A 19,916-nucleotide genomic window follows, 5' to 3' on the forward strand; every position below is an offset into this window, starting at 1 on the left:
TCAGTTTCCCTTCTGTGCGTCGTCTCATGAGGTTGAAAGCAGCTCCCCACACACTCCCTCTCCAAGGAGATTCCGGCTTGTGGCATTTTATGCCACCGTCCTGGCTGTCACGTGGCTTCTGTCCCCGGTGTTCTCGTAGGGGAGGTGGTTCATCCTGAGGTGTGGATGTGGTGGTCTTCAGAGTGGATGTGGAAACAACTTCCAGTCCTGTGGGGCTTCCAGGCACACAGAATGTGGAGAACCTGAGCGATTGCCACTGGGACAGCCGAGGGACATCAGGACTCTGGGCTGCTGGTGTGGGAGGACCCAGGGCGGCACCACCCTGTCTCTGACGCACCCCCCCCCCCATCACATCCCCGGCAGCTGTGGCAAGGTCATAAATGGCTGCAAGAACATGTTGTACCAGCAGAACAAAGATGGCGTGGGCGAGGTATGCATATGGGGCCGGCACGTCTTCATGGGCTACCTGGACAGGGAGGACGCCACGCTGGAAATGCTAGATGATGAAGGCTGGCTGCACTCTGGGGACATGGGCCGCATGGACAGCCAGGACTTCCTCTACATCACTGGCCGAATCAAAGGTACCAGGCACATTTGGGGCAGAGAGCATGAGGTGTGCTCGGGACACAGAAAAGCAGCACTCCCGGGTCATCGGGGTCCCTCCAGTCATACTGGGGCAGGTTGCTCTAGACCTGCGACCTGTGCCCCTGCAGTAAGACTGGAGCTGCTCTGTTGGCTTTACCGAGCAGAGGAGAGGCTAGAAGAGCTAGCCAGGAGAGGCCACGAAGTGTGAGAGAAGCTTCCAAGATGGTGTGGGGCCCGCCCTGTCAACACAGCCCTGGGTGGAGGCTGGGGCAGGAGACCCGCAGCCCGGGGCTGTCCTGGGCTGCAGGGTGAAGGTCAAAACAACTCCACAAAAAGCTCCAGTGTGCTCCATCACAGTAGTGACCACTATGACCGTAAGCAACTTGGGGAGGGAAGGGTTTATTCAGCTTACAGCTCAGGCTACACTCCATCACCCAGGTAGTCAGGGCAGGAACCTGGAGGCAGGAGCTGAGGCAGAGGCTGTGGAGGGTGCTGCTGATTGGCTTGTTCTCCATGGCTTGCTCAGCCTGCTTTCTTATAGAACCCAGGACCAGCAGCCCAGGGATGGCACCACCCACAGTGGACTGGGCCCTCCCCATCGATCACTAATTGAAAAAATGCCCCACAGGCCAATGTGCTGGAGAAGTTTTCTGGTTAAGGTCTATCTTCCCAGGAGACCCTGGCTTGACAAGTTGACAAAAGCGAACAGGACAGACTCTGTCCATGTGGGGTCCTGAGAACATAGATGCTGGGAGGGAAGCAGACGTGGGTGCGGACTTGGGGTGCCTGAAAAGAATCCGTAGAAACCTCTACCCTGGTCCCAGGTATGATGGGGCCCTGTACCAAGCTGGACTCTTGTTCCAGAAATCCTGATCACTGCTGGTGGTGAAAATGTGCCCCCCATCCCCATCGAGACCCTGGTGAAAGAGAAGATCCCCATCATCAGCAACGCCGTGCTGGTGGGCGACAAGGCCAAGTTCCTGAGCATGCTGCTGACGCTGAAGGTAAGCCAGGGCTGCCCAGCCCAAGTCGGGGCACTGCAGGTGGCCGGAGCACAGGCTCTGCCTCTGGGTCTGGGTTGGGGTTGGGATGACTGGGGAGCATGCACGGTGACAGGTTGTCCTGGGGCAGTGTGAGACAGACCGGAGGAACGGAGAGCCCCTGGACAAGCTGAGCCTGGAGGCCATCAACTTCTGCCGGGCGCTGGGCAGCATGGCAAACACCGTCTCGGACATAGTGAAGCTACGAGACCCGCTGGTCTACACAGCCATCCAGTGTGGCATAGACATCGTGAATCAGGAAGCAATCTCTGATGCTCAGAGAATTCGGAAGTGGACCATCTTGGAGAAAGATTTTTCCATCCAAGGTGGAGAGCTAGGTGAGTAGCCTGGCCTGGACCTTCAGAGGGCAGCTCTGGGCCATACTCTTCTCTGTGGGTTAGGTCTGTGGGACCAGCTAGGACATGGGACACTGTTGCCTTTACCAACTGCATCCAGCTCCCGGCTGGCCTCCATGTACTGCCTCTTCCCTAGGACGGACACATTCATGCTCTGGAGCTAACATGAGAACTCCTCACCGTGGGCTGGAGAGGTTGCTCAGTGGTTAGAGCCCCCTCCCCTCTCCCTGCCAAGGACTGGACTTCAGATCCCAACCAAGTTGGGCAGCTCACAACCATCTGTAACTCCAGCTGCAAGGGATCAGATACCCTCTTCTGGCCTCTGCATGATGCACTCACTCACTCACTGCACACACACACCCCCACATATAGACACATAATTAAAAATAAAATAAATCTTGAAAAAAAGAACTTTATTATAGGCAAAACCCCCACTACCACCAGTCCGTGTGGACATCCCCTCGTCCTCTCTCAGTGACAGCAGGAGCAGCCCCGGGCCTGTCCCTGTTACCCACGGTAAGTGTGGGACTTTTCCCTTCACAACCTGTCTACTCTCTCCTTTCTCCACAGGGCCAACATCAAAACTCCGGAGACGTATCATAACCCAGAAATACAGAAACCAAATCGATACCATGTACTTGTGACTGCTGTGGCAGGAGCTTCCTGGACATCCTCATGGTGAGACCCGAGGGCCTGCCTTGGCTGGGCTGGGCGGTTTCAGGTGTCTTCCGGGCCGGGACCAGAGTTTCTCACGGATCCCCACTTACTCGTCCCTTTGATCTCGGTACACTGTGTACGCGTGTGCGGTGGAAAGAGGACCATCTCGGGCGTCAGCCTCACCGGCATCTCGCTCGTCGCCCCCCAGCCCCGACGGCCTACCCACCTCCCGGGGGCTCCTGGCTCCACTCCCATCCCCCCCCCCACCCGGGAGCGGTGCTGGGCCTGCTGGGTCTGGCCTCGCGTGGGTTCTGAAGATCTGAACTCCGGTCCTCACACCTGTGTGGGCCCACTGAGCCGGCTCCTTCAGCCCCCACTTTCCATGAGAAGGTCTGGGCTCTAAAGTTCTGGCTCGCCACACCTGCTAGCCACACTCTCCTCTGTCCCCAGGGAGCACCTGGGCGGGGGAGGGGGGCCTGAGCACATGCGCGGCACCCATAGTCACTCTCAGTCACGAAGCTGGCGTCTCCAGCCAGCCCACCTGTGTGGCCTCCCAGGAAGGACACCACAGCTGGCCGCCAGCCCAGCTGCAGCCCCACGCTCAAGCAGGGCTGCGTCTGTGTGTATTTTGAGATAGGGTCTCTGCTGGCCTGTAATTTGCCGAGTAGGCTATGGCCAGAGAGCCAGGGTGCTGGGCTACAAGTGTGCACCACAGGCAGCTAGCTCCTCCCCCTCATCTCCCTCTCCCCTCCCCCTCCTCCTCCTCCTGCCCTCCCCCTCCTCCTCCTCCTGCCCTGCCCCTCATCTCCCTCTCCCCTCCCCCTCCTCCTGCCCTCCTTTCCTTACACGGGTGCTGGGGATTTGAACCCAGGCCCTCGCGTTTGCTGAGCCAACGCTTCACTCAGTGAGCCATCTCCTCTCCCCAGCCCTTTCATCTCTTCTCACGGACTCATAGGTTGGATTAGGGCTCACCCCATGGTGTTTATTTTAGTGCTGTGACAGCCCTGATTTCCAAATGAGGTCAGCGTGAGGCGCGGTGCTCCGGGGCTGCGTGGTGCTCCGGGGCTGCGCGGTGCTCAGGGTCTGCGCGGTGCTCAGGGCTGCGCGGTGCTCCGGGGCTGCGCGGTGCTCCGGGGCTGCGCGGTGCTCCGGGGCTGCGCGGTGCTCAGGGCTGCGCGGTGCTCCGGGGCTGCCTGGTGCTCAGGGCTGCGTGGGGCCTGGGGGGCTGCGCGGTGCTCAGGGTCTGCGTGGTGCTCCGGGGCTGCGCGGTGCTCAGGGTCTGCGTGGTGCTCCGGGGCTGCGCGGTGCTCAGGGTCTGCGCGGTGCTCAGGGCTGCGTGGGGCCCGGGGGCTGTGCGGAGGCCCACGGCTCTCAGCCTTTGGGTTCACTTCTTAGCCAGCACAGAGGACTTCCAGGCAGCACAGGGCGCAGGGCGCAAGGGCGCAAGGGCGCAGGGCGCAGCTCCAGCCCTCTCAACAGCACCAGCTTCCCTGGAAGTTCAGGGAGAGCTGAGGGCTGCTGTGCAGGCCATGTGCGCGCCCCGGAGAATCGGAGCTGCGTAGGACAGCAGCAGCTGACCCAGGTGGCCTGCCCCATCCACGTGCAGGCACGAACCCCTTCACTTCGAAAGATCCAGCCTGAAAGTTTAAAAGTATAACCAATGTCAGTATTGGTAAAAGTGTGTGTGTGAGAGAGAGAGAGATGCGCCCGAGGAGGACATCAGGGGCCTGCTCTTTCTCTGAGACTGTATTCCCTTGACACTGAACCTGAACTAGGCTGCTGGCCTACAGCGCTGGTCACAGTTTTTTACCTGGGTTCTGGGGGTTCGAACTCAGGTCCTGATGCCAGTGCAGCAAGCATGCTGAGCCGTCCGTCTCCCCAGCCCCACACTAGATTTTAACTGGAGACGTGGTTCATGTGGCTGTTGTGCTAGCATGCTGTCCCTATAACTCTCATGGTCACCGGTGGATGCCCATTCCCGCACTTACTGCGTGGAACTCGCATGTCCCACCCGGGACCCCACGGACTAATGCAGGTCCCGACTCTCCAGCCCCCCACAGGTAGACCTCATCCTCCCAGGGAGCCCCCCGCCGTGTGGAAGAAGCCAGACCCCTGCCTCAGCTTCCAAAGCAGGAGGTCCACGATAGAGACACCCCAAGACCTTCCGCCCCAAGGCGTGGTCATGAGGCTGCAGCGGCTCTGCCTCCCCCGGGAACTTTAGAAAACGCTTCGGAGGTGTGAAGACCTGGACCCCAAAACACCTTCCTCAGAGCACCATGTAAACCCCTCAAATAAACTGTAGTCAGGCACATCACTGCCCTGAGGTCTCGTTCTGTCCAAGTGCAAACACCACCCCATTTGGTGTGTTGGGAGAGCAGGAGGCTGAAGTCGGCTGTGGGTTCAAATTGTGGCCAGCTGTGTGCACTCATCCTGAGAATCGGTGTGTTGGTTGCCTCGGCTCCTTGTGTGGTGATTTTGGTGTGTGTGTGCAGGCGTGTGTATGGAGGCCAGAAGTCAGGAGCCTTACTCTAGGGTGCTGTGGGCCGCAGGAATACATCATAAGAACTCAGCTGGTTATGGCAAAGTCACCGCCTGGAGGGATCAGGGAATTCCTCCAGAGGAAGCCAAATCCCAAGGAGCTTTTGGTGTTACTTGGCTTGTTATATATCAGCTGTCTTCTGTTATGAAAATCATGTGTGCCTTCATAGTTTTCCCAATTGACTTTTCCCCAAGAAGGGCTAACAGTGTGGACTGATCACTCTCTGGACATACACATTCTAGGTATTTGGAGAACAGCCTCAGGAAAGGCTTTCTCTGGATCAGATGTCTCCCTTGGCCACTTTCAAGAACTAGCAGTAATAACAGTCCACATGCAAGTCTCCTGATTTAAGGTAAATTCCACAAGGAGACACCACCTAGGTCAGGTGGATGTTAAGTAATAGCTTTACACAATTTAGCTCGGACCCTCCTTTCTTACAGCCTTACTAACTTTATAGACCTCTAACTCCTTACCTAACCACTTCTAGGAATAAATATTTAGATAACCTTCTGTGCTGACAGCTATGCTCAGCCAGAACCCCAGTTCTAGCCTCCCTGTAATTATCATCATTGGCAGCATCCGGCCAGGTCCATGCCCAGATGGAGGAAGTACTTTATCAGAGATACCTCTGTACCCTCTAAGAACAGACTTAAGCATCCAGGCTACCCATTTGAGAAGGCCTGGCGGATGTGCCAATTAAGCTTAACTTTCTCCTTTCCCAAATCTTACCTCTAGTTCCAGATCTCCCTTTAACTATCACCAGAGGCATCTAGCTGTACACAGGTTGTCTAGCGACCAAGCACACTTTCCCCCACCCTGCAGAAGAAACGGCAGATAGCTTGGACAGATAGGAGCCACAGGAAAAAAGAAGACAGTTTTATTTTCTCCCATTGACCTAGCAACTTATAGATTCTTAACATTTTCTACTAATCACGTTTAAGATTATAGTTGAGCACATAAGAGCCCTCTTCTTAGATATTACCTGAATTTAGCCTTTAGTTAATTCATTTCCCCATTGGTCACTTCCCTTTGGGGTTGCAAATGATAATTAACGGTTATTGCCTCCCTATGTGATTCTTATCACCCCTCCGTTTGACCCTGGAAGCCTGGCTTTATATACCAGGACTTCCAGGGCACAGAGAGAGAGAAGAGAAAAGAGTATGGGAGAACTAGACGGGTAAAAACTTGAGAGGATAGCAGGGCGGTGGTGGCGCATGCCTTTAATCCCAGCACTCTGGAGGCAGAGGCAGGCAGATCTCTGTGAGTTCAAGGCCAGCCTGGGCTACCAAGTGAGTTCCAGGAAAGGCGCAAAGCTACACAGAGAAACCCTGTCTCGAAAAAACAAAACAACAACAAAAAAAAAAGTTGCAAAAAAACTTGAGAGGAACAAACTGAGATGGGGAAGAACTAGATTGAAGGGCTAGAAGAGAGTACCAGAGGAACGAGATGGAAGATGAGGAAGAGCCAGCTGGGGAAGTACTAGCTGGGTAAGAACAAGCTGAAAAGGACCTAGTTGAGGCAGAATTAAGATGAGAGAATTAAGATAGAACTTAAGAGGGAGCAATAGATAAACAGAAATCAGGCAAGAAAGGAGCTAGACACGAGAACAACTGAAGCTGTGTATAAAGGATGTTATGCCAGAGGAATTAAAGCAAGTGGACTATAGAGCTCGGTGTGCTGAGATTCTATTTCCTGAAAATAGTCCTCGCCGTTAGTAGTTCTCTCTCCTGAGCCCCTGGGATGTAAAATATTAAGGCGGGACCCGCTAATATTATACAAGACTAGGGCTCTCCACTGCAGTGTTGGGGACAGAGTTCCTCACTCCCCGTTCAGCTAGACTTGCCTGCCACCAAGCCCCAAGGATGCCCGTCTCTGCTCCAGGCCCAGCTTTTTACAGGGTTGCCCAGGATTCGAACTCAAGGCCCTCACACTCGCACAGCAAGAAGTGCACCCGCCGAGCCATCTTCTTGGTCCCTGCGGGGTTTGACTTCTGGAGTTTCCTCCTCAGGGATAAGTCTCCCCGTGGTAATGAACCCAGAGATGTAGAAGAGAGACACTCATCCCTCAGCACCCCAACCCTGCAGGACACCGGAGCCCAGGCAGCACGGCAGCCCTCCCTCTCTGTGACAGGATGCCTGAGACCAGCAGCTTAAAAGGAAGAAAGGGGCTGAGGAAACAGCCCTGCTGGGGACGTGTCTAGGGGAAGGTGACAGCCAGGCCTAATAAGTACTTCCGGGTTAGTGACTGACCATCTGAAGTAGATTGGCCCTAAGATCTGACTCAGCAGGTAAAAGGCCCCCGTAGGGAAGCCTGAAGACCTGGGTTCTATCCCCAGGCTCCACCTTGTAGGAGAGAGCTGACTCCCTCCAGTTGTCCTCTGACCTCCACACACATGCACTCCACACCCAGGGCAATAAAATGCACACTCCCTCACCAGACAGCACACCCACCTCACTCACACGTGGATGCCTCTGCTTCCTCACTTTCTTGGGTCAGAAATCGCTGGAAACACCGTTACTGGGTACAGTGGCACACGCCTGTCATCCCAGTATAAGAGGTGCAGGCCAGAGGGCCGAGAGTTCAAGGTTACCCTCAGCAGCTTGAAGACTTGGGTCCAGCCTGGGCTACATGCATCCTTGTCCTGAAGCAAGGAAAAAATAAAGAGCACTGGCAGTTTGAGGACTTGGTAGGAGGCGTACCGGGTCCTGTCAGATCTGTCATCTTCTTGTCATGGGGTCGTCAAACTCAACTACAAAGGGCAGAACTGGACACAGAGGCACCAGCCTGGCTGGAGTCCGTCCTGGGCACTGAGCCTCTGGGACACTCTGGTGCTTGCTTCCTGTCGACTGGAGGCTGCAGGCGGTCTCTAGTGCCCTCTGCAGGTGGTTTATACCCCAGACACTGGCTCCAGTTTATTTCCTATATTAAAAAAAATTTTTTTTTGAATGCCGAATGCCGTTTATTGAAGGAGAGAGAGGAGGTCTTAAATACAGGCTAACAGCACAGTGGGAGAACCCCGGAGGGCAGAAGTTCACTACCAATGTTTTACAATCTTGCATCTAAGCTGTTAATGCCCGATATGCAGGATACACAGACAAGGAACTTCCCTTAAGCATTCAGGAGGGTGGAACCCGGCAGGGAATTAGCATAGGGAGGATATCAAGGTCAAGGTCAGCAAATTTAAATATTTTAAATTTTACCTTGTAGATGGCTCAGCCTTCCAGAGAGTTTTTGAGACCATTTTTTCTGGCCTCCAGTGTGTTGTTGTGTCTCTCACAATTTTCAGTCTGTCATAAATGCCCACAGGGCCCCTTTATACTCAAAGAAATGTGAGCGAGCTGGAGTACAGCCCAGTAGCCCACCCTTAGAGACATGCCCCAGCTGGGTGTGGTGGCACACGCCTTTAATCCCAGCACTCAGGAGGCAGAGGCAGGTGGATCTCTGTGAGTTTGAGTCCAGCCTGGTCTACAGAGCAAGTTCCAGGACAGCCTGGGCTACACAGAGAAACTCTGTCTAAAAAGTAAATAAATAAATAAAAGGAGGACAAGGAGGAGGAGGAGGAGGAGGAGGAGGAGGAGGAGGAGGAGAAGGGAGAGAGAGAGAGAGAGAGAGAGAGAGAGAGAGAGAGAGAAAGCTGCTCTAGATTACCCCCATGCCAAACCCACCTGGCATGGGCCCCGGGCAATTAGCTTTGCAGGGACGGAAATCCAGCCACAGTAGCTCATGCCTGTCATCTAGCAGGCTACTGCCTCAGCCACCCAAGTACTGGGGTCACAGATCTGTAACAAGTATGGCTTCAGTTAGAGTTTTATTTTTTCCGAGCCGGGGTCTCAAGTAGCCCAGGCTGGCCTCCAAATCACTATGTAGCAGAGGGTGAACTGGCCCTCCTGCCTCCTCCTCCTCCCTGAGTGCTAGGATGACAGATGGGGCCACATTCAGCTTTTGGGGTACTGGAGATGGACGCAGTTTTATGACAGCTACACAAGTGCTCTTAACAACTGAGCCAATTCCCTAGGTTTTTTGTTTGTTTGTTTTGGGGGGGTTGTTTTTGTTTTGTTTTGTTGTTGTTTTTCGAGACAGGGTTTCTCTGTGTAGCTTTGCGCCTTTCCTGAAACTCACTCTGTAGACCAGGCTGGCCTCGAACTCAGAGATCCGCCTGGCTCTGCCTCCTGAGTGCTGGGATTAAAGGCGTGCACCACCACTGCCCAGCTGGGTTTTTGTTTTGTTTTGTTTTGTTTTTTTCTTTTCTTTTCTTGAGACAATGTCTTGCTATGTAACCCAGACTGGCTTCAACTTGTTACCCTCCTGCCTGAGCCTTCCAAGTACTGAGATGACAGATCTGTACCTCCATCCCCGGCTTGAGCTATTTACAAGTTACCTGGTTTCTGGTAGTTTTGTTTTCATTTGTTTGAGACGTAGTCTCAGGTAGCCCAGGCTGACCTAGAACTTGTTATGTAGTGGAGGATGACCCTGAATTCTAGATCCTCCTGCCTCCACCTCCTGAATGCTGGGATGACAGGTGTGGGCCACTGTAGTAGGACAGGCCCATAGGGTTGAGGAAATTGGCTCAAACCAGTTGCTAAGGCATGTACATAACATACTTCCTTATGAGCCAACCTGGAGTCTGCCTGAGGACCAAGCAACAGGTGCTGTCAGAGTTCCTGATCATGCTCAGAGTTCCTGATCATGCAGATTCTGCCTGAGGACCAAGCAACAGGTGTTGTCAGAGTTCCTGATCGTACTCAGAGTTCCTCCTCACTATCAGAGTTCCTGATCATGCAGAGTCTGCCTGAGGGCCTAGCAACAGTCACTGTCAGAGTTCCTGATCGATATCAGAGTTTCTGATCATGCCCAGCCAATAAGGGACGCGCAGACTAGGTGCTGGGAGGAAGGTATATTAGGCCTTCCCTGTTATTGAATAAACAAGTTCGTTATTTGTCTTCCATTGACTCCTGGTGTCTGTGCCTTTGACGCTGCACCTTCTCACCTGCCCCCAGGGAGCCATTAGGATCCTGCAGCATGTACCTACCTCGCTCCATCTTTCTCTCTTGTTCCTGTCTTCTTTCTTTTGTTTACCCTCAGCTCTCTTCCTCGGTCCTCCCCACTGTCTGTCCTTCCTCTGTCTCATTTCCAGTCAGCAGGGAACATGTTTCCTTGTTTCCTCAGGCTGCCTGGAAGGGTTTAAGGATGTCCATGGCTGGGTGGTCTCAGGTGTGCTGGCCACTCATCCACCTGCCGCCATCAACGCAGCCTCCTGTGGTGATGAGTCAAGTCACAGAGAATTGTGGGGATTGATGGAGAGGAGGCTGCGGCCACCAAGGGAGAGGAGATGCTGAGTCTCCTGTGCCCTCTTTCCACACCAAGTCCGCTCCTGTTCTGTTTCCTTCTCAGGGAGTTACGGACTCCCACTTGAGTGTGTGTGGAGGAAGGCTGTTTGGGAACCTCTGCTTTGGGGTCATGTGTCCTGTAAGGTTCTGACCCTGCATGAGCAATCAGGACAAAGCCTGTTTGGGAGAAAAAAGAAAGCCCCCAAAAGGGTTCTGGGAAATTCTGTGGCACCACCTTCTCAACCTTGATATTGCTTTCCGTGGGTCTCGTGACTTCACCAGTTCTTCCCTTGTAAATGCACGTTTAACTTTGCTTCTGTTCTTCTTCTTATCAATATTTATTATAGTGACTTATTTGTGGGGTTGGGGAGCTCACCCCATGGTGCAATGGAGGTCAAGAGGCCAACTTCAGTTTTCCCACAGGATGGGGCCTGGGAGTCGAAGTCAGTTCATCAGACTAAGCCATCTCATAGCCCTCAGTTAGCCTAGGCTGACTCAGACTACCCTTGACCTCATCATGGAGCCCAGGTTGGCCTTGAAAACTGTCAGCCATCCTCCTGCCTCAGCTTATTCCCACTATGATAGCATCCTCCAATACCCAAGAGTTTTTAACTTTGGTGGCACCCAGTTTACTTCACTTTTGCTTTGATGTATGTGCTCTGGGGTGAGTGCCAAGCCTGTGCAGGTCAGAAGAGGGTGGAGGATCCCCAGCAGCTGGAGCTGCAGACAGTTGTGAGCTGACAGATGTGGGTGCTGGTAATTGAACCCTGGTCCTTGGAAGAGCTGCTAGCACTTGAATTGCTGAGCCATCCCCCTGGCCCAGGAGTCAAGCCCACATGCCTACCAAAACCTGCACCATATTGAGCTTCCCAAATGCACACTGTCCAGACAGCATCCCGAGTACCTACCACAGGTGGCAGAGCAGAGCCAACCAAGAATGGTACAGCCAGTTAGTAGCACACACCTTTAATTCCAGCACTTGGGAGGCAGAGGCAGGTGGATCTCTGTGAGTTCAGGGCCAGCCTGGTCTACAGAGCAAGTTCTAGGACAGTCAGGGCTACATAGTGAGATCCTGTCTCAAACAAACAAACAAAAACAACCAACCAACAAATAAATAAATAAATAAATAAAACTAGTCTGCACTAAAGAGATGGTTATTGCAAAGCAAATAAGCTTCAGCTCAGGCTTCCTCACATTCGAATTGGTAAGAAGAAAGTGTGGGGATCAATGTGACCACTCACTGCGGTGGCCCACAGGGGCTTCCTAGTGAGACCTTACTTACTTACTTACCTACTTACTAGTGAGAATCTGAGCTTGATTTACCTAACAGGGCTGCATAAGGAGATGATTTGGCCATGGGCATGGTTACCAGGTGTTTGGGAGGGTCTACACTTGGCTGTACAGTGTGCTTTGATCTTGAAAGGGGGAGGTCTTTTGCCTCTCCCCTTGGCATGTTATAAAAAGCCCTTTTGAATAAAGGACTGGGCAGCTGGGTATTGACCCAGGGCCCTCCCGAAGCTATCCTGTGTCTCTGTCTTTTTTATTGTCTCTTTCTATCTTTCTACCTAATATTTCCTTGTTCCTCTCTCCTCCACTCAAGAACCCTTCAAAAGGTGGGAGCAGGTTAGAGCTGGACTCTGACAGACTCCCACATATGGTGCCCGAACAGGGACCTTGGGTACAGAGGATAAAGAGAAGGAACACCTCAGGTTAAGGGAGCATGCTCGGAATTAACTGGAGCGCAGTGGTATTCCATTCTTCGGGAGTAAAATTGTAAATATAAAGCAGAGTAGCTTAAGTTAGGCTGCAGCAAGTATCTCTCTCTGTCTTTGCCTCTCTCTTAAAGTAAGTCATGAAAGTTTTGAGAAAGATAGGCTTTAGGTACAGGGGTATAGTGAAGGTTTAATAGAAACTTAGAGTATGTTTTCCCCAGTGTGGGACCTGGGACACAGAGAGCATTGTCTGGGGCCAAGCAGCTGCTGCAGACTTGGCGGTCTGAGAGCAGCTTCAGAAGCCCCCTCAGAAGCCCCCACTGCAAGCGGCAGCAGCAGAAGCAGCAGCAGTGGGAACAGCAGCTGCCCCAGCCAAACGTCAGTGGCTGAGACCTGCGGGGCACCATCGCAGCGCAGGTGGCAGACATAGCAAGAGCCAGTGAGAGCAGCAGGGTTCTGCATGCTTTCAGCCATGAACTAGCGACATGAGGAGAGTGCAGCCAGCCAGAGTGCTTGTAAGAGCCGGACTGACATGCCTAGAGGCTCTGCTCAACCTTGTTGAGCCAACCAGAGACACTGTGGGAGAGACGGCTCGGGGAGTGCAGCAGAGACTTCAGACCCCAGCGACCCAAGCAGGTCTGTCTGCAGGCAGCTGGAGGTGAGTGTGCAGGGCTTCTTGGACTTCGAGAGAGACAAAGCCTGCAGAGATGCCAGCAGGGTGCATACCAGGAGGGCCAGGGAGCAGGTGCCTCTGAGTTTGAGTGCATTCCAGGGACACTGGGGTCCTTGCAGAGGTGGTACAGCACCCCCCCAGGGTAGAACTGTAGTGGAGGTAGAGCTACGGACCACCCCGAGAAACTACTAGCTGACAGAACACCAGGGTGGGAGGTGCCTGGGATGTGCAGAGTGCAGAGGAGATTTTGAAATCCTCTTTGCAATGAAAAGAGCAGGGTCTGAGTCCCTAGCAATGGGAGCCCTAGTGCTGCCTTGAAGGCTCGTGTTTGGCTATGATAGCAGGGCAGCGCACAGAGGCATGCTGAGCACTGGAGGCCTTGCGCTCACCGGGCCCCTGGAGGAGGTGGAGGACAGCTGAGGTGAGCCAAGCGAAAACTGCTACGCAGGGAGGCCTGGGAAAGTCACCAGTCAGCAGCCCGAAATGCTGGCAGCCACAGCCCGGTAGCCCTGCAACCTCCCAGGTCAGAGGAGCTGCAGACCTGGGACACAGGAGGGAAGGGACCAAGAATGTGCTCACTGAGGCTTCTCAGAAAGCGAGCAGTGGCGGCAGGCCCCTGGCAGTGGCTCAGCAGACCAGCACCAAGTCCCCCAGGTCTCAAGGGGACCATGCTGGGACTCCCAGTCTGCACATAGCCTCCTCCTCCTCCTCCTCAGAGGCAAGCAGCAGTGGCAGGAACCACAGGGGCAGCTGAGACCCACCTGGGTGTGGGGGGTGAGCCCTCCCCTTTGCCTCAGATTCATTACTAAACATGGGTAGACCCAAAACTGAAAAAAAAAATGCTCATGGTGCATGGGAATGGTTTGCATTATGACTTGGACAGTTATACAAATCCTTCAGGGCAGCTGGTGAGCTAGGCGCTGATTTTAAGTGTACAATGAAACATTAAGACTGGTATCAGAACTGACTTTTTGAACTTTTCCAGCTTAAGAAATGGAATGGACAGGAGTGGTTCAATTGAAATGGAACTGTTTTGTGTATAAAACTGTGATGACTCAAGAACTGTTTATGTAGAAATAGAGAAGTTTGTTTTTTTTCTACCCAGACTCAAGCCTTAAAAAATTATAAACAAAAGGGGGAGTTAATATTCCTCAGTCTCTTTAATTTAAAAAATTTTTCTTCTCCCTTGAGTGGATTAATGTTAACTTGTGTTAATGTACCCTATGTTTTGTTAGCAAAAAGTATAAAAAGTTCTATTAAGAGATTGCTTTTGGATGTTTGCTAAAGTTTGTAAAGTGTAAATAGTTTTATTAAGCGTTTGCTTTTGGGGCTGGAGAGATGGCTCAGAGGTTAAGAGCACTGACTGCTCTTCCAGAGGTCCTGAGTTCAGTTCTCAGCAACCACATGGTGGCTCACAGCCATCTGTGATGAGATCTGGCGCCCTTTTCTGGCCTGCAGTCATACACATGTAATACATAATAAATAAATAAATCTTTAAAAAAAAAAGTTTGCTTTTGGATGTAAGTTTGTGAGAATTGTAATTGTGTACAGTAATCATACTAGCATTATGATGTTAACCTATTAATGTTAATGTTGATGCTAAGGAGTCTTTAGACTTGATGCATATGCATCAGTTTACTGATTTATTTGATGTGGTTGCATCAGGAGTTTATTGATTTAAAAAACGGGTTGGTGCAGCTAAGGCTGCTGTAGTCATCTTAGACCCATTTAAAAAGGCCATTCCTGGCTGGGCAGCAGTGGCGCACACCTTTAATCCCAGCACTTGGGAGGCAGAGCCAGGCAGATCTCTGTGAGTTCGAGGCCAGCCTGGTCTACAGAGAGAGATCAAGGACAGGCACCAAAACTAAATGGAAAAACCCTGTCTTGAAAAATAAAACAAAACAAAACAAAAAGCCATTCCATCTTGTTTATTCTCTACTTCTTTACTAGGAGATATTGTAGCCATAAGGAGCAAGAGTATTGCTATAATTATTTCAGCTATTTGCAAACTCTTAATGGAAAACTTGCTTCAGCGTTGCATGGAGTTAGGCTCTATACCTTTCCCTGCCAGAAGCTGGTAGTCAGAGATGGGTAAGCCCTTCTTGCTAGTTGTCAACCTAAGAGAGTACATTGTCGGAAAGGGTATCTCAAAGACGGGTAACTGTCTGGTCAAAAAAGGTGACCTAAGACAGGCACAGTCAACCTGGGGGTGGGAGGGGCCCTTTATATTATTAAGAAGGGGGACCTGTGGTGGCCCACAGAGGCTTCCTAGTGAGAACTTACTCAGGGTCAGAGAATCTGAGCTTGATTTACACAGCAGGGATGCATAAGGAGATGATTTGGCCATGGGCATGGTTACCAGGTGTTTGGAAAGGTCTACACTTGGCCGTACAGTGTGCTTTGGTCTTGATGGGGGAAATGTTTTGCCTCTCCCCTTGGCATATTATAAAAAGCCCCTTTGAATAAAAGACTGGGCAGCTGGGTATTGACCCAGGGCCCTCCTGATGCTATCCTGTGTCTCTGTCCTTTTTTATTGTCTCTTTCTATCTTTCTACCTAATATTTCCTTGTACCTCTCTCCTCCATACAAGAACCCTTCAAAAGGTGGGAGCAGGTTGGATCTGGATTCCAGCAGACTCCCACAACTCACCGCAGGCATCTTAATGAAAACGAAGTAGAACAGAAAGATAGCCAAATGCATGACATCCATTTTCTGTCGCTGTAACAAAATCTCTGAGGCTGAGTAACATAAATTCAATTAGCTCACAGTTAAAGAGGCCTGAGTTCCAAGATCCTGTTTGTAGTTGGAAGTTTTCCTGTGTCCCACCTGGTCCTGCAGCTGCTCAGACCCAAGTAAACACACAGAGGCTTATATTATTTTTAAAGCATGGCCATGGCAGGCTTCTTGCTAGCTAGCTCTTATATCTTAAATTAACCCATTTCTATAAATCTATACTTTGCCACGTGGCTTGTGGCTTACTGGTACTTTACATCTTGCTTCTCCTGGCGGTGGCTAGCAGTGTCTGGCCCACTCTCCTTTCTTCTGTCTCGGATTTTCCCACCTGCCTCTAAGCTGCCTTGTCATAGGCCAAATGGCTTTATTTATCAACCAATCAGAGCAACACATATTCACAGTATACAGAAAGACATTCCACAGCACCTGTTGATAAAGTCCCCACCCCCGCTGCCACCAGGAGTCACCAGCAAATGGCTCACAGGAGGGGAAGCAATCCTTTTTGGAATCAGGAAGAGACAACTGGCCTGGGCTAGCCTTGGACTCGGGATCCTGCCTCTGTCTCCCAGTGCTATTGTGACAAGTGTGCCTCACCGCCAGGCTTGATCTAAATCCCATTTCTTCCCCTTGTGTGTGGAGACCAGAGGACATTCTCCTTAGCTTAGAGCCCACTCTTCCGGCTAGGCTGGGTGGCCAGGGGTCGCCAGGATCCACGGCCTCCACCCACAGTGATGGACCACAGGCCAGTATCACCTACCTCTCTGGACTTTATCTCAACCCCCCACCAAAGACTTTAAGCATGAGGGTTAAGAGACAGAAAGCCCCCGGCCCCCAGCATTCAGGTGCCAACTTCTCTGATGTGGAGCCCTGGCTCCACGTCTTCATAGGATCTGGGTGGGTTCAAAGCTCCTGAGTTCACGGGGGATCCTGGGGCGTCCATACGAGAACAACCGATGAAGAAAACACCTGGCTCCCAGCTGCAGACTGATAAGACATCTTTACTTAACCAAGGTCTTGCTTGAGGTTCGCAGAAACTGTCCAGGCTGACCAGGAAAAAGAGGCCCCACCCAAGGCCACACACACCCAGGGCTTCAGCCTGCACCAGTGTTACCCTAGTGTGAAGTATGTGTACACGGAAGGACAGACAGGCTGCTGAGACGGCCCAGAGGGCGAAGGTGCTGGCAGTCAAGCTGATGACCTGAGTTGATCCTCGGGACACATGAGGTAAAAGGTGAAAAGGGACACCTGCAAGTTGAGATCTACATGTGTGTCGTGACATCTGCAGGTGTGTCTCGTGACATGCATGCATCGTATCCTAAAGGACTAAGTGTAAAAAAAATAAAAATCTATGTAAGAAATGTACTGACTGTCATCCTAGTGAGAGGCTCGGGACTCTGAGATGAGACATCCCTCTTTCCTTCCTTCCTGCCCTCAGGTGTTCCAGGCACCACTTCCCAGAGTCTCCTTGCCGAGGACCCAGCTTCCAACCCAGGGACCCTTGGGAACACAATCCTTAGTCTACAAAGCTGTTGACCGCTGAAGGGTCACAGTTTGGTCGAAACACAGTCTTGTTCTCTCTTCAGTGACAGCCTGCAAGAGCAGTTGCAGGTGAGTTTGTGGGGACTGGGTACAGCCTGGTGCCATGGCCCTAGGCTTCCAGTTCCTCAGATGTATGTATTTTGGAAACTTCAGTCCTGAGCACAGAGTCTATGGTCTTTCTCAGGATCTGACTGTGCAAAATGCTTGTGCATTTTGCTTGTGCAAAAATGCTTGGTGGTACATGCCTGTCACTCCAGCGGTCAGAGGGCCTGAGGCAGAAAGATCATGAGCTGGAGTCAGCCTGGCCCACATAGGGGGATCTAGTCTAGAACCTGCCTCAAAGAAAAAGTAAAGCTTAGATCACTTTGGGCACATAAGCACAAGTGAGCCATTGTTCACTGGTGCAATTGCCTGTTCAGTGAGTGAGTGAGTGAATGAATGAATGAAGCCAAGGTGGGAGGGGCCCCCGAATCACCTGCCTGCCCTTTCTCACAGCTTGTATCCTTAATTGTCAGTGTTTCACCACCAAACTAAAAGCTGTGAAGGTCCCACGTTTTGACCTGTTCATAACATATGTAATGTATGTGTGTGTGTGTGTGTGTGTGTGTGTGTGTGTGTGTGTGTGAGAGAGGGGGGGGGGAGGTCAGCTTAGCGCACACCCCTCATCCCAGCGCTAGGGAGGAGGAGGCAGGAGGATCAGGAGTTGGAGCGCAGCTTCTGCTGCAGTGATTTTGGGTACAGGACACTCAAACAACAAACAACAACAACAAACAAACACAAAAACAAGGAGGAGGCTGGAGAGGAGGCTCCAGGTGACGAGCAACTGCTACTCTTGCTGAGGACCCAAGTTCGGGTACAAGCTCACAGCCACCTGTCACTCCGGCGCCAGGCGAGCTGACGCCCTCTTCGGGCCTCCGTGGGCATTGCACGCAGACTCACCAACAAAAACCTTTCCGAAAAGGAAAATGTTTTCAGTCTGCGGACTGGGAAAGAACCGGCGGGAAGCCGGAGTCCGCTGCTCCCCGTAGATGGTCAGCGCCTCTGCGTCTGGCAGAGCCACCGCAACTTGGAAAAACGCGCGGCCTCCACGCGCGCCGCCCGCCGGCCCTCGCGCGCCTCCTTCGAACCAACCCAGAGCCGCGCGCCTCCCGCCAGGCCCCACCCTTCCCCACAGCGATTGGCCAAGCTTCTACTCGAGGAGCGGCCCTTCATCCCTGACGGGCACCATGAGCAGCCAATGGAAAGAGCGCCCGCCCTCCCCGAGGCCGTTGGAGGCGGGCATGGGCGGGCCGTTGGGGGGGCGGGGCGTGCAGCCTGGTAACCGTTGCCGGGCGCAACGCCCCGCCCCGCGAGGGCTGCGCGAGGCCGAAGCGGGCGGGCGCTCGGTGCGGGCGGGCGGGCGGCGGGAGCCGGAGGAGGAGCGGCCGGCGCCGCCACCGCCGCCGCCATAGAGACTGTAGCCGTGGAGACTGTTACTTGCCAACGCGGAGCGACACGCAGCGGCCGCCGCCGCGGGAGCCGCTACCCGAACTCCCCGCCGAACTCCAGGTGAGCGGTGCGGGCCCCGGCGGGGGGCGGCGGCGGGCGGGGACTCCGCTGGGGGGGTCTCGGGGGCGGGCGTGGCGGGACCCAGCGCCCCAACTTTGCAGACGCCAACCTCGTCCACTTCTGGTCCGCACCTCTGATTTGAGGGAGCCCTGGGCTGGGGGGAACCCCGCTCACACTCTCCAAAGTTTGTGAAGTGTAGCGATCTCTTGCGGGGTTTGACGTACTAAATCTAACTTTGAGGGGCGGGGACTCCAGAAGACCCCCTTGTCTCTTGTTTTTACCCAGAAGCTCCTGGAGCGCTGAGGCGCCCCCAAAGTAGCTCCTCACTCTCTTTACCCTCAAAGCCTGGATTGGGGGCTTCCCCAAATCTGCTCCTTACTGTCATCACCCAAATCCTGGATTGGGGGCTCCCACAGAGCCAGCCTTTCTCACCCAAGTCTGAAAACCCAGGGGCATCGTCTCCCCTTTATACCTCTGAAATCGGGGTACCCTGGGATCCCGGCTGTCAACGCTGAACTTGACTCCGAGGGTACCCTCTTGTTTGCCCCCTAAGTTCCGAGCGTCCGGTTTCCTCTTGACTCAGACACACTGGATTTGAGGGCGCCGCCCCCGACACCCCTTTCTTGTGCTTTGACCAAAATAGTGCGTTTGTTCTGGAAAGGATTCCTCCCCACGTCGCACTCTATTGTCCACCCCAAACTCCCCGGCGCCCCCGATCCTCGGACCCCCTCCCCCGCCGCGTGGAACCCCACAGCACCGCCTTTCGGGGGTGTCCCGGGGCCGCAGTCCTTTCTCACGCCGTCCCGGGAAGCTCACGCGCACCCGCAGCTTCCTCTTTGCTGCCGGGATCCGCAATCCAGAAAACTTTCCCGAAAGAAAACATTGTGTGAACCGTTTGCAGAAAGAGCCGGGAAGCCGGGAGGGTGTGTGCGCGCCGGTGCGTGTGGACCCCACCCGTGCACACGCGCGCACACCCCAAAACACCCATGTCTCTCCTCGCCCCTCCCCATGGGCCGCGTCCGCGTTCGCAATCGGGATTCGCTGGAGCAGCGGTTGTTTCCTGGGCCAGCCCCAGCCCGGAGCTCAGCAGCCCCGGGCCGACCCCAGGGGGGTGCGGGCCGCGGAGGGGGAGGGGGCGGTGCGCTGCCAAAGCAGCTGGCCGCTCCTCTCCAGAGACCTTACCCCTACTTCAGCGGTCCGGGGGGCA

General features: G+C 53.4%; 2 protein-coding genes across 4 annotated transcripts in view; both read left to right on the plus strand.

Moving 5' to 3' along the window:
- Positions 1–4,755, plus strand: part of LOC131900691 (long-chain-fatty-acid--CoA ligase ACSBG2-like) — a 43,122-nt gene extending 38,367 nt beyond the window's left edge. The window contains exons 11-15 of the mRNA XM_059252011.1: positions 364–581; positions 1,450–1,589; positions 1,717–1,963; positions 2,552–2,659; positions 4,689–4,755. Coding sequence (XP_059107994.1) covers positions 364–581; positions 1,450–1,589; positions 1,717–1,963; positions 2,552–2,625 — 679 coding nt within the window. The 3' untranslated portion in view covers positions 2,626–2,659; positions 4,689–4,755. The remainder of the gene's footprint in view (positions 1–363; positions 582–1,449; positions 1,590–1,716; positions 1,964–2,551; positions 2,660–4,688) is intronic.
- Positions 4,756–18,554: 13,799 nt separating this feature from the next.
- Positions 18,555–19,916, plus strand: part of Rfx2 (regulatory factor X2) — a 60,745-nt gene continuing 59,383 nt past the window's right edge. For all 3 annotated transcript variants that reach the window (XM_059252058.1, XM_059252059.1, XM_059252060.1), the window contains exon 1: positions 18,555–18,709. The gene's annotated coding sequence lies outside the window, so the exon portion shown is untranslated. The remainder of the gene's footprint in view (positions 18,710–19,916) is intronic.

The sequence above is a fragment of the Peromyscus eremicus genome, unplaced genomic scaffold (genome assembly GCF_949786415.1).
Source record: "Peromyscus eremicus unplaced genomic scaffold, PerEre_H2_v1 PerEre#2#chr22_unloc_1, whole genome shotgun sequence".
In the NCBI taxonomy this organism is placed as follows: Eukaryota; Metazoa; Chordata; class Mammalia; order Rodentia; family Cricetidae; genus Peromyscus; species Peromyscus eremicus.